Source organism: Moschus berezovskii, chromosome 15 (assembly GCF_049115385.1).
Source record: "Moschus berezovskii isolate FMDL1 chromosome 15, NW_MosBer_1.0, whole genome shotgun sequence".
NCBI lineage: Eukaryota > Metazoa > Chordata > Mammalia > Artiodactyla > Moschidae > Moschus > Moschus berezovskii.
In genome coordinates this window covers 65,000,388-65,017,311 of record NC_142474.1, presented here as the reverse complement: position 1 = coordinate 65,017,311, position 16,924 = coordinate 65,000,388, and the positions used below count along the sequence as shown (strand labels likewise).

At 40.0% G+C, this 16,924-nt stretch overlaps 1 protein-coding gene across 1 annotated transcript in view; it reads right to left on the bottom strand.

Annotated features, from left to right (window-relative positions):
* CCDC7 (coiled-coil domain containing 7) overlaps positions 1-16,924 on the bottom strand; it is a 279,639-nt gene that overhangs the window by 136,682 nt on the left and 126,033 nt on the right. Inside the window, exons 21-23 of the mRNA XM_088844150.1 lie at positions 14,901-15,008; positions 3,589-3,687; positions 414-524 (exon numbers count right to left, since the gene is read on the bottom strand). Of these exons, the coding sequence (XP_088700276.1) occupies positions 414-524; positions 3,589-3,687; positions 14,901-15,008 (318 nt within the window). The remainder of the gene's footprint in view (positions 1-413; positions 525-3,588; positions 3,688-14,900; positions 15,009-16,924) is intronic.

The window sequence follows — 16,924 nt, the reverse complement described above, 5'->3', positions numbered from 1 at the left end:
TGACCTTCATCAGATGCTTGATTTACCGATCTCCAAAACATCTCTTTGCTAATGGAGACTATGGCACAAGGGCCCTATCATGGGTAGAGGCATCCACTGGGCTTCTGTAGTTATAACTACTGGGAGCTGGCTGAAAGGCACACTACTTTGGAGAGATAGGTATTCACCTGCTCCTGGGCGTTGGGCCATTCATCTTCTGGTCACAAAATACTCTTAAGGACAAAAATTTCTATCAAATGATATCAGTATTTCTGCTTTTCTCTCTAGGTATCTCATGGTATCTGATTTTAGCCAAAGTGAAATATTTCAATATGAATATATGCTCAACAAAAACATTTTTATAAACCAAAATAAAAACATCTAATGAGTTTAATTTACAACAATATAAATTTTTCTGTAGTTTTTGCACTTACTAGTAAATCTTTCCCCTGGGTGAAAGCTTTCTTTCTTCACTTGAATCTCTGATTCTGACATTGACTCTTGATGGTCAAGCACATGATTTCCATCTGGTACTTCATCTTGAACTACAAAAAGAGAAGAATTTAGTCAACTAAATGAAAATAAAGATCTACTGTGAAATGTTTAGCTTATAATTTATAAAATGAAAACAGCAGCAGTTATCTCATTTTTATGAAGTTAAGGAGAAAATCACCATATTGTGAAGTCTTCTATGAAAACTTTGAGAAGAGTCTTAATGACTGTGTGTGAAAGATACTTTACCATAAAAATAATACTCATGGAATTCAAGTGTGTTTTATATTAAGTTTCTCATTTTCTGAGTTACCTCAATATTTTTAGTTAATATAATTCAACAGGCCAAACAAAGAAAATACATATGTACAAGGTTATTCATAGCATAATATTTGTAATTGTAAAATATTAAAACCACTTAAACATAAAGCATAGGAGACTGTTAGGCTAAAGTATCATATGTAAAGTATAAAAATATAGACTGTAGGGTGCAATGTGCACATGGAGCTATACAAACAAGTATAAAAGGAATGATAAAGATCCTGATGAAATGATTGGGAAGCATCTCCAAGGATACAGTGCTTAATGGGGGGAAAAAACCTAAAAGAGAGAATACCAAATATGGTTTAAGAAAGAAAGAAGGAAAGAAAGAAGAAAGGAAATTTGAAAAAAAAAAGATGATGAAAGATCCTTATTTTAAAAACAAGAATATAAATCAAAAACAATATACTGGATCACAAGAATCCTTACAGACATGGCTGACTAAGCCATACCCTGTAACTACTATTTGCTCTCATGCCTTTCTGACAATGATGGATACGCCGTGATAAAGCCAGTTTCTGAGATTCAAGTCTAATGAAAAAGAATCCAGGTTTCTCAGTTTCACTTGACGAGCAACCTGAGGGGACTATACTATAGACACCACTGTGAAGGAGCTACTCTTGTTAATTTAGTGAGGGAAACAGACACCTTGCTGGTTGTGTCTCAACAGAAGCCCTGGTCCTGAGTTTCCTGACAGGGGCCACTGTGTCCAAGGAGGTCAAGGGAGGGGATGAGGAAGAAAAGACACAAACACAAAGACAAACTCCTTCCTCTTCTGGCTGACACTTAGTTTCCGAAAACTTCTGCCCACACATGGTGAGCTCCTTGCCACTGGAAACATTGTCTAGTTACCCAGCAATAGAGGCTCAAGGAAGGGATGGATGGACTCTCCAGCACACATCTTGTGCCAAGAAGTGAGCCATGGTGGCCAACACAGCCCCATGAGACTCAAAATAGTGATTAACTTATTACTAATAACATGATCCCTTCAGTGACCTTAAGAGGAATCTGACAACTCTATTTTTACCCAGAATACTTGGCTTTTCAAAATAAGCAGGATTAGGGATTCTAGTCCCCAAGATTGGCTTCTAGTTTACCAAGGACTATTATCTCCACAACTCTGACACCAGGATGAAAGGAACACAAGTAATGCCTTTAGGCATCATAAACTTCTATTTCATAGCTCCCACTGCTGAACACATAATTTCATGCATGCTAAATTGCTTCAGTCATATCCGACTCTTTGCAACCCCATGAACTGTAGCCTGCCAGGCTCCTCTGTCTGTGGCATTCTCCAGGCAAGAATACTGGAGTGGGTTCCCATGCCCTCCTCCAGGGGATCTTCCCAATCCAGGGAATGAATCTGCAGATCTTGCATCTCCTGCATTGTCAGACAGGTTCTTTACCACTTGTGCCACCTAGGAAACACTGAATATATCATTAGTACAGATGTATTTTCTATGTGAACTTGAACTCACATAAGCCCCAAGCCATGATGAGCACTGCTGCACTCAGGATCATTTCAGTGGGGCACATGGAAGAATGCAAACCTACCAGACTACCAGTGCCTAGAGACATGTCTCCAGATCAACTACTAAGCAAAGGAAAAACAAATGCTAGCCATCTTTGCTGACTTTCAGTAAGGCAAATGTCTCTGTGAGATTATTTCTCCATTCAGTTTAACTAAGTAAACCTATGCAAAGAGCCTTGCATGCCTGGACTGGACTATAGAACTATCACTGTACTAGAGCTTAGTGCTGTGGTGCAGATCAGGACACTGGCCTTTCCTGACATTGTGACTGTCCTAGAGGCTCTTGCCCCAGCTGAGGGAAATAGGTATGAAGGAATTCATGTTGCAAATGCTCCTTCAATGTCTCTGTCCACACAGATGATATGATCAGTTTGCTTTTTGCTTAAAAGTTTGCAATATAACTTTAATGTCCTTGCATAAGGCCATGAGCAGGAAGAAGCCCCATTCCCAGATGGAGCACTGGGCTTCCACACTATTGTTGACATCCTCATCCTCATGGTGCATCCTGGCATGTGTACTATCCCACAAGACCAGATGCTATGTTGACCATGCTTAGCAGCATAGCAGGGTCATTAACAGGAGCATGGACAAGGACCTTGGGGAAAGGGCAGTACACATCATTCTAGAGGAGATATCTTCCAAAATTTGTCCTGTAAGTCACAACAAATGAGAGCCCCCCAGACTCTGTGGAACTATTCTGCTACTGGCACTCTTACATTCCCCTCATGGGCCCTGATTGCAACCATCTACTAAGTTTCAGAAAAAACACCTGCATGTGAAAGGATCTCAACTAAAAGGATGGTCTGGAGGCAAACAAAAAAACGTTCCCAGTCACATTTTCCCTTGAAACTTCTGATCTGATTTTGAGATAAAATTCTCAGCACTTCTCTGTTCATCAGTTAGTCTTCGGAAGATGGCAATTCCACAGGACAGGGGATTAATCTGGCACTCTCTATGTCTAACTTCCTGGAGTTGGGTGAAAGGTACACACCTCCTGAAGACAATTATGTGCCTTTTATTGGTTTAGTGGATACTGAGTGCATGACCCATGATTAAGAAAAATATTACAATCAGAAATACTGACCAAGTATTTCACAACTTTAGTTTTTATCCTCTAGTTATCTTAGGATATTTATACATTAGGCCAAAGTATAAAATATCTACTATATATATGTATACACATACAATTTATGAAGCAAAGAATAAGATCTTTGGCTGTAATTAATTTTAAATAATTTCAAGTTATCTGTAGTTAGTATACTTACTGTGTTTTTTCTCTTTTTGCTGCTTTACTGTCATTTGGCTTTTTGACATTGATTCTTGATGGTCATGCATAAGATTTGCATCTGATATTTTTTCCTGAGCTACAAGAGAGATATAGTTAGCCCACTGAATAGAAAAATACATCTACTATGAAATCTCTACATATCAAATTCATAGTAAGCAAACAAATATTCTAATTTTTCTGAAGTTATAGTGAAGTTACCATAATGCTAGATCTGATAACACTGTGAGAGGAGTTTTAATAGATGTGTTTTGAATCTTTCTCATTATCTTATAAATATTTCCAGGCATTATACATAGTTTGTATTTGTCTCTGTTTCTCTTAGTTTATTTATATTTTATAGATTACATAGACTTCAGAGACCAACCAACAAAACACATGTGTTCAGTTCAGTTCAGTTGCTCAGTCGTGTCCGACTCTCCGTGACCCCATGAATCACAGCACGCCAGGCCTCCCTGTCCATCACCAACTCCCAGAGTTCACTCAAACTCATGTCCACAGAGTCGGTGATGCCATCCAGCCATCTCATTCTCTGTTGTCCCCTTCTCCTCCCGCCCCCAACCTTTCCCAGCATCAGAGTCTTTTCCAGTGAGTCAACTCGTCACATGATGTGGCCAAAGTATTGCAGTTTCAGCTTTAGCATCAGTCCTTCCAATGAACACCCAGGACTGATCTCCCTTAGAATGGACTGGTTGGATCTCCTTGCAGTCCAAGGGACTCTCAAGAGTCTTCTCCAACACCACAGTTCAAAAGCATTAATTCTTCGGCGATCAGCTCTCTTCACAGTCCAACTCTCACATCCATACATGACCACAGGAAAAACCATAGCCTTGATTAGACAGACCTTTAAGGTTGGTCATAACTTTCCTTCCAAGGAGTAAGCGTCTTTTAATTTCATGGCTGCAATCAGCATCTGCAGTGATTTTGGAGCCCAAAAAAATAAAGTCTGACACTGCTTCCACTGTTTTTCCATCTATTTCCCATGAAGTGATGGGACCAGTACTATTTGCTAATTACAGTATTATTTGTAACTGCATATAAATGTTCATGCATGGGAAATTGGATAAACAAGCTAATATATGCACTATAAACTTTGTGAAGTGAAGTAAAAGTCGTTCAGTCATGTCTGACTCTTTGCGACCCCATGAGTCCATGGGATCTTCCCGACCCAGGAATCGAACTGAGGTCTCCTGCATTGCAGGAGATTCTTTACCAACTGAGCTATCAGGGAAATCCCATAAACTTTGTAAATTATGCTAAATAATATGGCACCATCAGATGTATGTAAAGATGTAAAAGGAATCAAATGAATGTCTATAAACTGACTTGGAGGGATTTCAAAGAGATAATATTGAGAGAGAAAAAAAAAAAAGGAGAAATGTATAGTACCTTTCAGATAAGGAAGATGGGGAAAAAAGGAAATAAGAAAGAAGAAGGGAGAGAATTACAGCGATAGTCACCTTTATAAAATGACACACAAGTGAAATAGAAAAAATTGTAACTGGTTACCTACAGGATGCAAGGGAGCAAACTGAGGAAGAAATGGTACTCCTTTAAGTATACTTTTTGCAATAGTATTTACTTTTGGAAAAAAGTTCAGGTTCCACATGTTTCAAAAATAAAATTAAAACAAAAAAAGAGAAACTATATCTGAAAGTAAACTTAAAGAAATTAACCTACTGAAAAAAAAGTACTAATGCAAGTAACTCATCAATACAATATTGACATATACCCTCATTCCTGGGCAGAAGCCTGACAAGAGATTGTCAACACATGACAAAATATTTCCAGTAGGCTTTTTTTTTCCATACGAATAGGCAAAACAATTTCAAAATAATTTTCAAAGTCTAACAAATGAGTAAATGCATTATTTAGAGAGAACAGTCACAGAGTATGTGCATGCATGCTAAGTCATTCAGTTGTGTCTGACTCTTTGGACTGTAGCCCATCAGGCTCCTCTGCCCAAAGAATTTTTCAGGCAAGAATACTGGAGTGGGTTGTCATTTCCTTCTCCAGGGGATCTTTCTGACCCAGGGATGAAACCTGCATTTCCTGTGTCTCCTGCACTGCAGGAGGATTCTTTACCCACTGAGCTATCAGGGAAGCCCCTTAGAAAGGAAATACACACATGAAATGAAAGAAGGCAGAACAAGTCCTGAGGGGGTGAAGCAGAATAGAAGATTTCTAAGATTTATCATGAATTCTAAACATGTCTATGTAGGTTTATATACACATATATAGGTATACATGTTAATGTATGTGTATAAAAATATGTATGTATGTGTAAGTACATATGTAAAAATGTGAACATACTTAAGAAACCTGACTCCAGTCTAGATCTTATATGTGATCTTTCAGGCAAAATCAGACAACTATAAAGGCATTACTTGGAGTTAACTTTGGGGCTTCCCAGGTGGTGCTAGTGGGAAAAAATCCTCTTGCCAATACAGGAGACAAAAAGGACACAGCTTCAATCCCTGGGTTGGGAAGATTCCATGGAGGAGGGCATGGCAATCCACTCCAGGATTCTTGCCTGGGGAGTTCCCTGGACAGAGGAGCCTGGCAGGCTACAGTCCATGGGGTCACAAAGAGTTGGACACAACTGAAGTAGCTTTGCACACGTGCAGCACGTACCATGGGGAAAAGAATTTTAATTCACAGAGACCTGATGCACAGCTAGTGCACTGCAGCCGCTGGAGTAGCTGCAGTCATGGACATGGCCCTCCCTTCCCACCACTCTCTTAAGCACACTGAAGGCTTAGCTCAGTCACCATCAACTGGAAGCCTCGGAGTGGCGGTGGTAGGGGTGGACCTGATGACTATTCCAGCACTGCCATTGGCTGCATTGCCTACGGGAGGAGGGACGGAAGAAACTTTTCGCAGTCCCGATTCAGCATTCAAGATGTTTCAGAGGACCCAGAAAATAGCAAGAGTCTTCTGTCTGGTGCTCCTTCAGCTGTGAGATGAGACTCTTCTACATCTCATACCGGTCTTGCACTGGTATCAATACATCTAACCCTCACCTACTGCTGTTCCAAGTGGGGAAACAGAACATGGCTATAGCTTGGGCCCTTTCCTGCTTGAACTATTGCAGTAAGTGAGTAAACGTTTGTTACTTTTAGTTTGGCTTGCTATTTTAATTGGCCAACTCAAAAACTGGTATCTCTCTCTCAAACTGGAGCAGCAAGCAGGGTAAATGAAGCTCAAAACCTTTCAGAAGGCACACTTTGGGATGGTACATTTTGGGATGTGCTTAGTCAATCTGTGGAGCCTTCCGGGGTGAGGTGGGGGAGGGTACCACAGGAGCATTAGCAAGAGTCTGAGCAGAACCTGAGGCACTGTGACAGCCAGGCCAGTGTGTTTTGGACAGGGCTAGCAGACCACACAGGTTGCCCTAGGACAGTGCAATTGTATTTCTTTAGGCTTTTCAGTTCTGAGGGAGAACAGTTTCTTTTCTCTAGACCTTGATTCATTAGCCAAGACACCTGCTGGGTCAATCAGATTCACCAGAGGGGCTCTGAGAAAGCTAGGGCGGCAATTTGTGTGCTACTGCTTATGGTCCACTAGTGATGGGATGTAAAGCTGTGGGAGACCCTGCATGTCGAGCTGTACCCACTAACTACTATTAGCTCTAAATTTGCTCCTGGGACAGACAATGAGCTACTGAGAGGTATGTTTTAACCAAAAAAAAAAAAAAAAAAGAGAGAGAGAGAGAGCCATAGGATCACTATTCCCAGTAGCAAAAGAAACCTGGTAGTTTGCCTTCATACTAAAGGTATTAATCTTGTTAAACTTAGTGAAGGAGAGGGGCACACATACACTGTGCAGAAGGTACAAAATACCTTCTTTAAAGAGCCTTGACAGCAGTCATGTTGGCTGAGGAGGTGGAAGAAAAGTGGGGAATAAAAAGAGCATACAGTTTCTGGTCTTACATTTAGCTCTCTTATCCATTTTGAGTTTATTTTGGTGTATGGTGTTAGGAAGTGTTCTGCTGCTGCTGCTGCTGCTAAGTCACTTCAGTCGTGTCCAACTCTGTGTGACCCCATAGACAGCAGCCCACCAGGCTCCCCCGTCCCTGGGATTCTCCAGGCAAGAACACTGGAGTGGGTTGCCATTTCCTTCTCCAATGTGTGAAAGTGAAAAGTGAAAGTCAAGTCGCTCAGTCATGTCTGACTCATAGCGACCCCATGGACTACAGCCTACCAGGCTCCTCCGTCCATGGGATTTTCCAGGCAAGAGTACTGGAGTGGCTTGCCATTGCCTTCTCCGAGGAAGTGTTCTAGTTTCATTCTTTTACAAGGGCTGACCAGTTTTCCCAGCACCACTTGTTAAAGAGACTGTCTTTTCTCCATTTTATATTCTTGCCTCCTTTGTCAAAGATGAGGTGTCCATAGGTGCGTGGATTTATCTCTGGGCTTTCTATTTTGTTCCATTGATCTATATTTCTGACTTTATGCCAGTACTATACTGTCTTGATGACTGTGGCTTTGTAGTAGAGCCTGAAGTCTGGCAGGTTAATTCCTCCAGTTCCATTTTTCTTCCTCAAGGTTGCTTTGGCTATTCGAGGTTTTTTGTATTTCCATACAAATTGTGAGATTATTTGTTCTAGTTCTGTGAAAAATATCATTGGTAGCTTGATATTGAATGTATAAATTACTTTCGGTAGTATACACATTTTTACAATATTTATTCTTCCAATCCACGAACACGGTGTATTTCTCCATCTATTAGTGTCCTCTTTGATTACTTTCACTAGTGTTTTATAGTTTTCTATGTACAAGTCTTTTGTTTCCTTAGGTAGATATATTCCTAAGTATTTAATTCTTTTTGTTGCAACAGTGAATGGAATAGTTTCCTTAATTTCTCTATTTTCTCATTATTAGTGTATAGGAATGCAAGGGATTTCTGTGTGTTGATTTTATATCCTGCAACTTTACTGTATTCATTGATTAACTCTAGTAGTTTTCTGGTAGAGTCTTTAAGGTTTTCTGTGTAGAGGATCATGTCATCAGCGAACAGTGAAAGTTTTACTTCTTCTTTTCCTATTTGTATTCCTTTTATGTCTTTTTCTGCTCTGATTGCTGTAGCCAAAACTTCCAGAACTATGTTGAATAGTAGTGATGAGAGTGGGTACCCTTGACTTGCACCTGACTTTAGGGGAAATGCTTTCAGTTTTTCACCATTGAGGATAATGTTTGCTGTGGGTTTGTCATACATAGCTTTTATTATGTTGAGATATATCCCTTCTATTCCCACTTTCTGGAGGGTTTTTTTTCATAAATGGATGCTGAATTTTGTGGAAGGCTTTCTCTGCATCTATTGAGATAATCATACGATTTTTATTTTTCAGTTTGTTAATGTGGTGTATTACGTTGACTGATTTGTGGATATTGAAGAATCCTTGCATTCCTGGGATAAAGCCCACTTGGTCATGATGTATGATCTTCTTAATGTGTTGTTGGATTCTGATTGCTAGAATTTTGTTAAGGATTTTTGCATCTATGTTCATCAGTGATAATGGCCTGTATTTTTTTTTGTGGGATCTTAACCAGGTTTTGGGATTAGTGTGATGGTGGCCTTATAGAACGAGTTTAGGAGTTTCCCTTCCTCAGCAATTTTCTGGAAGAGTTTGAGTAGAATAGGTGTTAGCTCTTCTCTAAATTTTTGGTAGAATTCAGCTGTGAAGCCGTCTGGACCTGGGCTTTTGTTTGCTGGAAGATTTCTGATTACAGCCTCTAGTTCCGTGCTTGTGATGGGTCTGTTCAGATTTTCTATTTCTTCCTGGTTCAGTTTTGGAAAGTTGTACTTTTCTAGGAATTTGTCCATTTCTTCCAGGTTATTCATTTTATTGCCATAAAATTGCTGATAGTATTCTCTAATAATCCTTTGTATTTCTGTGTTGTCAGTTGTGATCTCTCCATTTTCATTTCTAATTTTATTGATTTGGTTCTTCACCCTTTGTTTCGTGATGAGTTTGGCTAGTGGTTTGTCAATTTTATTTACTTTCTCAAAGAACCAGCTTTTGGCTTTGTTGATTTTTGCTATGGTCTCTTTTGTTTCTTTTGCATTTATCTCTGCCCTAATTCTTACGATTTCTTTCCTTCTACTGACCCTGGGGTTCTTCATTTCTTCCTTTTCTAGTTTCTTTAGATGTAGAGTTAGGTTATTTAGTTGACTTTTTTCTTGTTTCTTGAGGTGTGCCTGTATTGCTATGAACTTCCCCCTTAGCACTGCTTTTACAGTGTCCCAGAGGTTTTGGGTTGTTGTGTTTTCATTTTCATTCATTTCTATGCATATTTTGATTTCTTCTATGATTTGTTCATTATTCAGCAGCGTGTTGTTCAGCCTCCATATGTTGGCATTTTTAATAGTTTTTCTCCTGTAATTGAGATCTAATCTTACTGCATTGTGGTCAGAAAAGATGCTTGGAATGATTTCAATTTTTTTGAATTTACCAAGGCTAGATTTATGGCCCAGGATGTGATCTATCCTGGAAAAGGTTCCGTGTGCGCTTGAGAAAAAGGTGAAATTCATTGTTTTGGGGTGAAATGTCCTATAGAGATCTATTAGGTCTAACTGGTCTATTGTATCATTTAAAGTTTGTGTTTCCTTGTTAATTTTCTGTTTAGTTGATCTATCCATAGATGTAAGTGGGGTATTAAAGTCTCCCACTATTATTGCATTGTTGTTAATTTCCCCTTTCATACTTGTTTGTAATTGTCTTACATATTGTGATGCTCCTATGTTGGGTGCATAAATATTTATAATTGTTATATCTTCTTCTTGGATTGATCCTATGATCATTATGTAGTTTCCTTCTTTGTCTCTTTTCACAGCCTTTGTTTTAAAGTCTATTTTATCTGATATGAGTATTGCTACTCCTGCTTTCTTTTGGTCTCTATTTGCGTGGAATATCTTTTTCCTGCCCTTCACTTTCAGTCTGTACGTGTCTCCCGTTTTGAGGTGGGTCTCTTGTAGACAACATATATGGGGGTCTTGTTTTTGTATCCATTCAGCCAGCCTTTGTCTTTTGGTTGGGGCATTCAACCCATTTACGTTTAAGATAATTATTGATAAGTATGATCCTGTTACCATTTTCTTTATTGCTTTGGGTTCTAGGAGAACGTAGGCAAAACACTCTCTGACATAAATCACAGCAGGATCCTCCAAGACCCACCTCCCAGAATATTGGAAATAAAAGCAAAAATAAACAAATGGAACCTAATTAAAATCAAAAGCTTTTGCACAGCAAAGGAAACTATAAGCAAGGTGAAAAGACAGCCTTCAGAATGGGAGAAAATGATAGCAAATGAAGCAACTGATAAAGGATTCATCTCCAAAATATACAAGCAGCTCCTGCAGCTCAATTCCAGAAAAATAAATGACCCAATCAAAAAATGGCCCAAAGAACTAAACAGACATTTCTCCAAAGAAGACATAAAGATGGCTAACAAACACATGAAAAAATGCTCAACATCCCTCATAATCAGAGAGATGCAAATCAAAACCACAATGAGATACCATTTCACACCAGTCAGAATGGCTGCTATCCAAAAGTCTACATGCAAGAAATGCTGGAGAGGGTGTGGAGAGAAGGGAACCCTCTTACACTGTTGGTGGGAATGCAAACTGGTACAGCCACTATGGAGAACAGTGTGGAGATTCCTCAAAAAACTGGAAATAGAGCTGCCATATGATCCAGCAATCACACTCCTGGGCCTACACACCGAGGAAACCAGAATTGAAAGAGACACATGTACTCCAATGTTCACTGCAGCACTGTTTATAATAGCCAGGACATGGAAGCAACCTAGATGTCCATCTGCAGACGAATGGATAAGAAAGCTTTGGTACATATACACAATGGAGTATTACTCAGCCATTAAAAAGAACGCATTTGAACCAGTTCTAATGAGGTGGATGAAACTAGAGCCTATTATACAGAGTGAAGTAAGCCAGAAAGAAAAACACCAATACAATATACTAACGCATATATATGGACTTTAGAAAGATGCAAACAATAACCCTGTATACGAGACAGCAAAAGAGACACAGATGTTTAGAACAGTCTTTGGAACTCTGTGGGAGAGGGTGAGGGTGGTATGGTTTGGGAGAATGGCATTGAAACATATATATTATCATATGTGAAATGAATCGCAAGTTCAGGGTCAATGCATGTTACAGGATGCTCGGGGCTGGTATGCGGGGATGACCCAGAGGGAGGATAAGGGGAGGAGGCAGGTGGGAGGGGGGTTCGGGAGGGGAACTCATGTACACCCGGAGTGGATTCATGTCAATGTATGGTAAAACCAACCAATATAATATTGTAAAATAATTAGCCTCCAATAAAAATAAAAGATAAAAAAAATAAAATAAAAAGAGCATACATTTGAAACTCTCTTCTTCATCAGCAGGGAATTATTTTGGCTCTGACAGAATGGCCAACCTGTGATGAGTTCTCCCCAGTGAAAAACATGTTTGGATCATCACTGCAGAAATGATAGTGTCCCTTCATGGGATATAGATGGAAAAACAGTGGAAACAGTGTCAGACTTTATTTTTTTGGGCTCCAAAATCACTGCAGATGCTGATTGCAGCCATGAAATTAAAAGATGCTTACTCCTTGGAAGGAAAGTTATGACCAACCTTGATAATATATTAAAAAGCAGAGACATTACTTTGCCAACAAAGGTCCGTCTAGTCAAGGCTATGGTTTTTCCCGTGGTCATGTATGGATGTGAGCGTTGGACTGTGAAGAAAGCTGATCGCCGAAGAATTGATGCTTTTGAACTGTGGTGTTGGAGAAGACTCTTGAGAGTCCCTTGGACTGCAAGGAGATCCAACCAGTCCATTCTAAGGGAGATAGATCCTGGGTGTTCACTGGAAGGACTGATGCTAAAACTGAAACTGCAATACTTTGGCCACCTCATGCGACGAGTTGACTCACTGCAAAAGACTCTGATGCTGGGAAAGTTTGGGGGCGGGAGGAGAAGGGGACGACCGAGAATGAGATGGCTGGATGGCATCACCGACTCTGTGGACATGAGTTTGAGTGAACTCTGGGAGTTGGTGATGGACAGGGTGGCCTGACGTGCTGTGATTCATGGGGTCGTGGAGAGTCGGACACGACTGAGCGACTGAACTGAACTGAACTTTGTGCCACACTGGTGGTCCAGGGTCTACAGTGAGAACAGTGAGATATTTAACCAGATTTGGATTTCTTGATTCATTCATGCCACCCTTGCTAGATAACTATTGAGCTCCAATATGCCTCCTCATAAAGTCAGGTTATTGGGAATTATATAATCTAGATATTGACTGACAGATTGTTGGACACAGAATAGCACCTACTGCCAGTGTAGCAGTGACTAACAGTAAAAACAATGTGAACATGGTAATCAGTAACCTATTCCTGAACAATCTAGCCTTGGATCCCCAGAAGAGATCTACCAGTAAATAGCCAATATTAGGTGTCAGAGAGGCAGGCTGATGGGATTACTACCATGGAACTTAAGACCCACTGGATGCCGAGAAGGAAGCTAGTGTCCACCTAGAGATGACTCCTACAACTAATACAAGTGTCACTGCTCAGTTCTTTCCACTGAATTTTGACATGAGTATTCTGAGAGCCCACCAACTTCTATTAAGAACTCTCTTGGACTTCCTTGGTGGCACAGTGGATAAGTGCCAATACAGGGGACACAAGATCGATCCCTGGTCCAGGAAGATTCCATATGCCGTGGAGCAACTGAGCCCATGCACCACAGTTACTGAGCCTGAGCTCTAAATCTGGTGAGCTGCAATGACCAAGCCTCTAAATCTGGTGAGCTGCAACTACTGAACCCATGTGCCTAGAGCCTGTGGTCCACAACAAGAGTAGCCACTGCAATGATAAGCCCAAGCATTGCAAGAAAGAGTAGGCCCTACTCACTTAAAGCAATGAAGATTCAGCAAAGCCAAAAATAAATAAATATCTTAAAGAAAGAAAAGAAAAAAAAGAACACTCTGCTTTCAAAAATGCACAAGACTATGAGTTAGACCAAGTCCCTATGTCCACAGTGGGAACATGAGGACAGAGTTCAATATATTTCCTGGGTCTTTTGGATACGGTGGTTATGTGACTATGATCTCAACTCCTGACACCAGAATGATGGAGAAACACGCAATGTCACCACATAAGGGAGAGAGATCTGGGTAAGCACCCCAGGCCATTAGGTCTGAGGCCATTACCAGTAGGATCCTTACCAGATCCAATGATGGGTGTATTCCTTTAAATCACTACAAATTTCCATTGTTTTGGCCCCAATGATATACGTATCATTAGTATAGGTTAACTGTCAGTGTGAAACCCTGCTTTGTATTCCTAAGAGGAACTACCATACTTCCACAAGGCTAACAAAATTCTCTGAGTATCTGTCATCAATGCAAAAGTGATGATATGAAAATGTTCCACTATCAAAGGGTGCAACAGACTTCCACTTTATTGATGACATTGTCTTTGGGTCCAACATGGGCACTACTAGACAAAGACTGGATGGATGCCCCACAGACCCACATATGGCAACTCTGTGGAGCCATTATTATGGACTAGGTAGTTACCTGGCACTCTTAATAAAATTCCTGAGCATGATCTGTAAGGGGCAAGATATCTCATTCCAGAGAACAGTGTCAAGCTTTGGACCTCTCTACTTCCACAAATGAAGAGAAGGTCCAGAGACCAGTGGGACAACTAAGAGATTACATTCTCACATTCCTTATGTATAGTCTGTGATGACACTCATCTACAGGGTAAATAGAAAGGCCGCTTCCTTTTCATGGGGCCATGACTAAGAGGATGTCATGGAGGCCCTCCAACAGGTCATCAGGTTGCCCTTCCCTGACACCCTTCTAATCCCCATTTGTTCTTTGAGTTACAGAATTCAGCAGCATTTCTGTTTACCAGTTGGAGTCTATGGCAGAAGACCACTGACATAGGTCAGAGGCACCCCTTTAGGCTTTCAAACTCACATCTCTAAGAGTCAGCTGAAAGGTAAACATCCTTTAAGAGACATTTACTGGTCTATTACAGGGCCTTGGTAGATGCTGAGTGATTGACCTATGACCACAAAATCAGAAATACCGAACAAGAGATATGAATAATTTTGCCTTTGTTCATTAGTTATCTTAGAGAATTCACACATTAAGTCTTCTATATAGCATATTTCAAATACAAACTCATGAGCCAAAGAGAAATAATCTACTGATGAGTTTAATTAAAAATAAGTTAACATTATCTATAATTATTATACTTACTACTGAGTCTTCTTCCTTTAGAAGGTTTTTGTGTCTTTACTTCCAGTTGAGTTTCTGACACTGACTCTTGCTTAAGTACAGGATTTTCATCCGGGACTTTATCACTAGCTATATAAACAGAGATATTTACTCCAATAAATGGAAAACTGGATACACTGCTTGATTCTATACTTTCAAATTACTGACAAATGTATGTCAACATTTTCTCATATTTTAAAAAACTATAGTAAATTATTATGATACTGGACTGATATGAAAATGGTAAGAAAAGTCTTAACGATGTAAACTGGAACTGTCTCATCATTTCATTCATAGGTTTCAAATATGTTCTGACTAGGTCTCCAGTTTCCTTAACACTTTAGGTTAAAACATAGTCATAAACCAAACCACAAAATGGTATATGCACAAGATTAGTCATCACAGCATATTTGCAATTACAAAATACTCAAAATCTCTTATACGTGCAAACTGGTTCACAAATAAACCAAATTACATACTATAAACTATGGTATTATCAACTACGGTATAAAATATGGTCCAAACAACAGTGCACACAATTATGAAAGAAATGAAAAAGATACCATAAACTAACATGGAGGTATTTCCAGTATATAAAGTTAAGAGAAATAAAATAAAACTAAGGATATCTAATACACTACCTTTTAGGACAGAACAAAAGAAAACCAAAAAAAATTGGCAGTTACTTTTACAAAATGACACATAAGGTAAATCAGAAAACATAACAGTTTGTTACCAAAGACACTGCAGACAATGCTCACTGAATTATACTCGATGACTACTGTTAGTGCTGTTTGTTCCTAGCCCTGGTTGACAGCCTACAACATAGCGAATTTTTGAGACTAATTTTTAATGAAAAAGTATGTAAAGCTCTCAAGATCATTTTGCCAGTGACCTGAGGAGACCAGTCAGACTGGGATACTCCTCCTCAGGAGGTAATTTCTGAGACTTGGTGAGGGAGTATGTCACAATAGACTCCATCATTCTGAGTGCTTTGACAGTGACCACTCTGCCCAAGAAAGGGAGAAGACAATGATGTGAACATTTGATTCTCTCTCTCCTTCCCCAGCTTGTTTCTTAAGTTTGGCCCACTTATGATGAGTATACTAACACTTAAGAAGGTGATGCCTGATAAGCATCTGATGGTCTTTTGGTTCAACAATGAACATAAAGAAGAGTAGATGATGTGACTGGTAACCAGACTCAGATTACCAGTGTCATTTGTGCCACCTGTGCTGGTTTCCTAGCTATATTCAGTTCAGTTCAGTTCAGTTGCTCAGTCATTTCCGACTCTTTGCGACCCCATGAATCACAGCATGCCAGGCCTCCCTGTCCATCACCAGCTCTTGGAGTTCACTCACTCTCACATCCATCGAGTCGGTGATGCCATCCAGCCATCTCATTCTCTGTCGTCCCCTTCTCCTCCCACCCCCAATCACTCCCAGCATCAGAGTCTTTTCCAGTGAGTCAACTCGTCGCATGAGGTGGCCAAAGTATTGCAGTTTCAGCTTTAGTATCAGTCGTTCCAATGAACACCCAGGATTGATCTCCTTTAGAATGGACTGGTTGGATCTCCTTGCAGTCCAAGGGACTCTCAAGAGTCTTCTCCAGCACCACAGTTCACAAGCATCAATTCTTCAGCGATCAGCTTTCTTCACAGTCCAACGCTCACATCCATACATGACCATTGGAAAAACCATAGCTTAAGCCTCCTCATAAGGCTATATCAGTTGGTTCACAATCCAGATATCCAATGACAAATTTCAGGGAAAGGAAGAACTAGTCACAGACAGATATCGTTTGGCCAGTGAAGAAAGTGTTCTAAAAATGGTAATCAAGAACCCATGTATGGATGATCTGATTAAGTGGTTTCTCAAGGAAATCTCTGGGTCTAGTTACTTAACCATGGGATCTGAAGGAGAACACTGAAGGACTGTTCACCAAGGAATTCATGGCTAGGCAGTGGTCCATAGGTGACCCAAAACACAGAAACTCTAGAGTTCAAA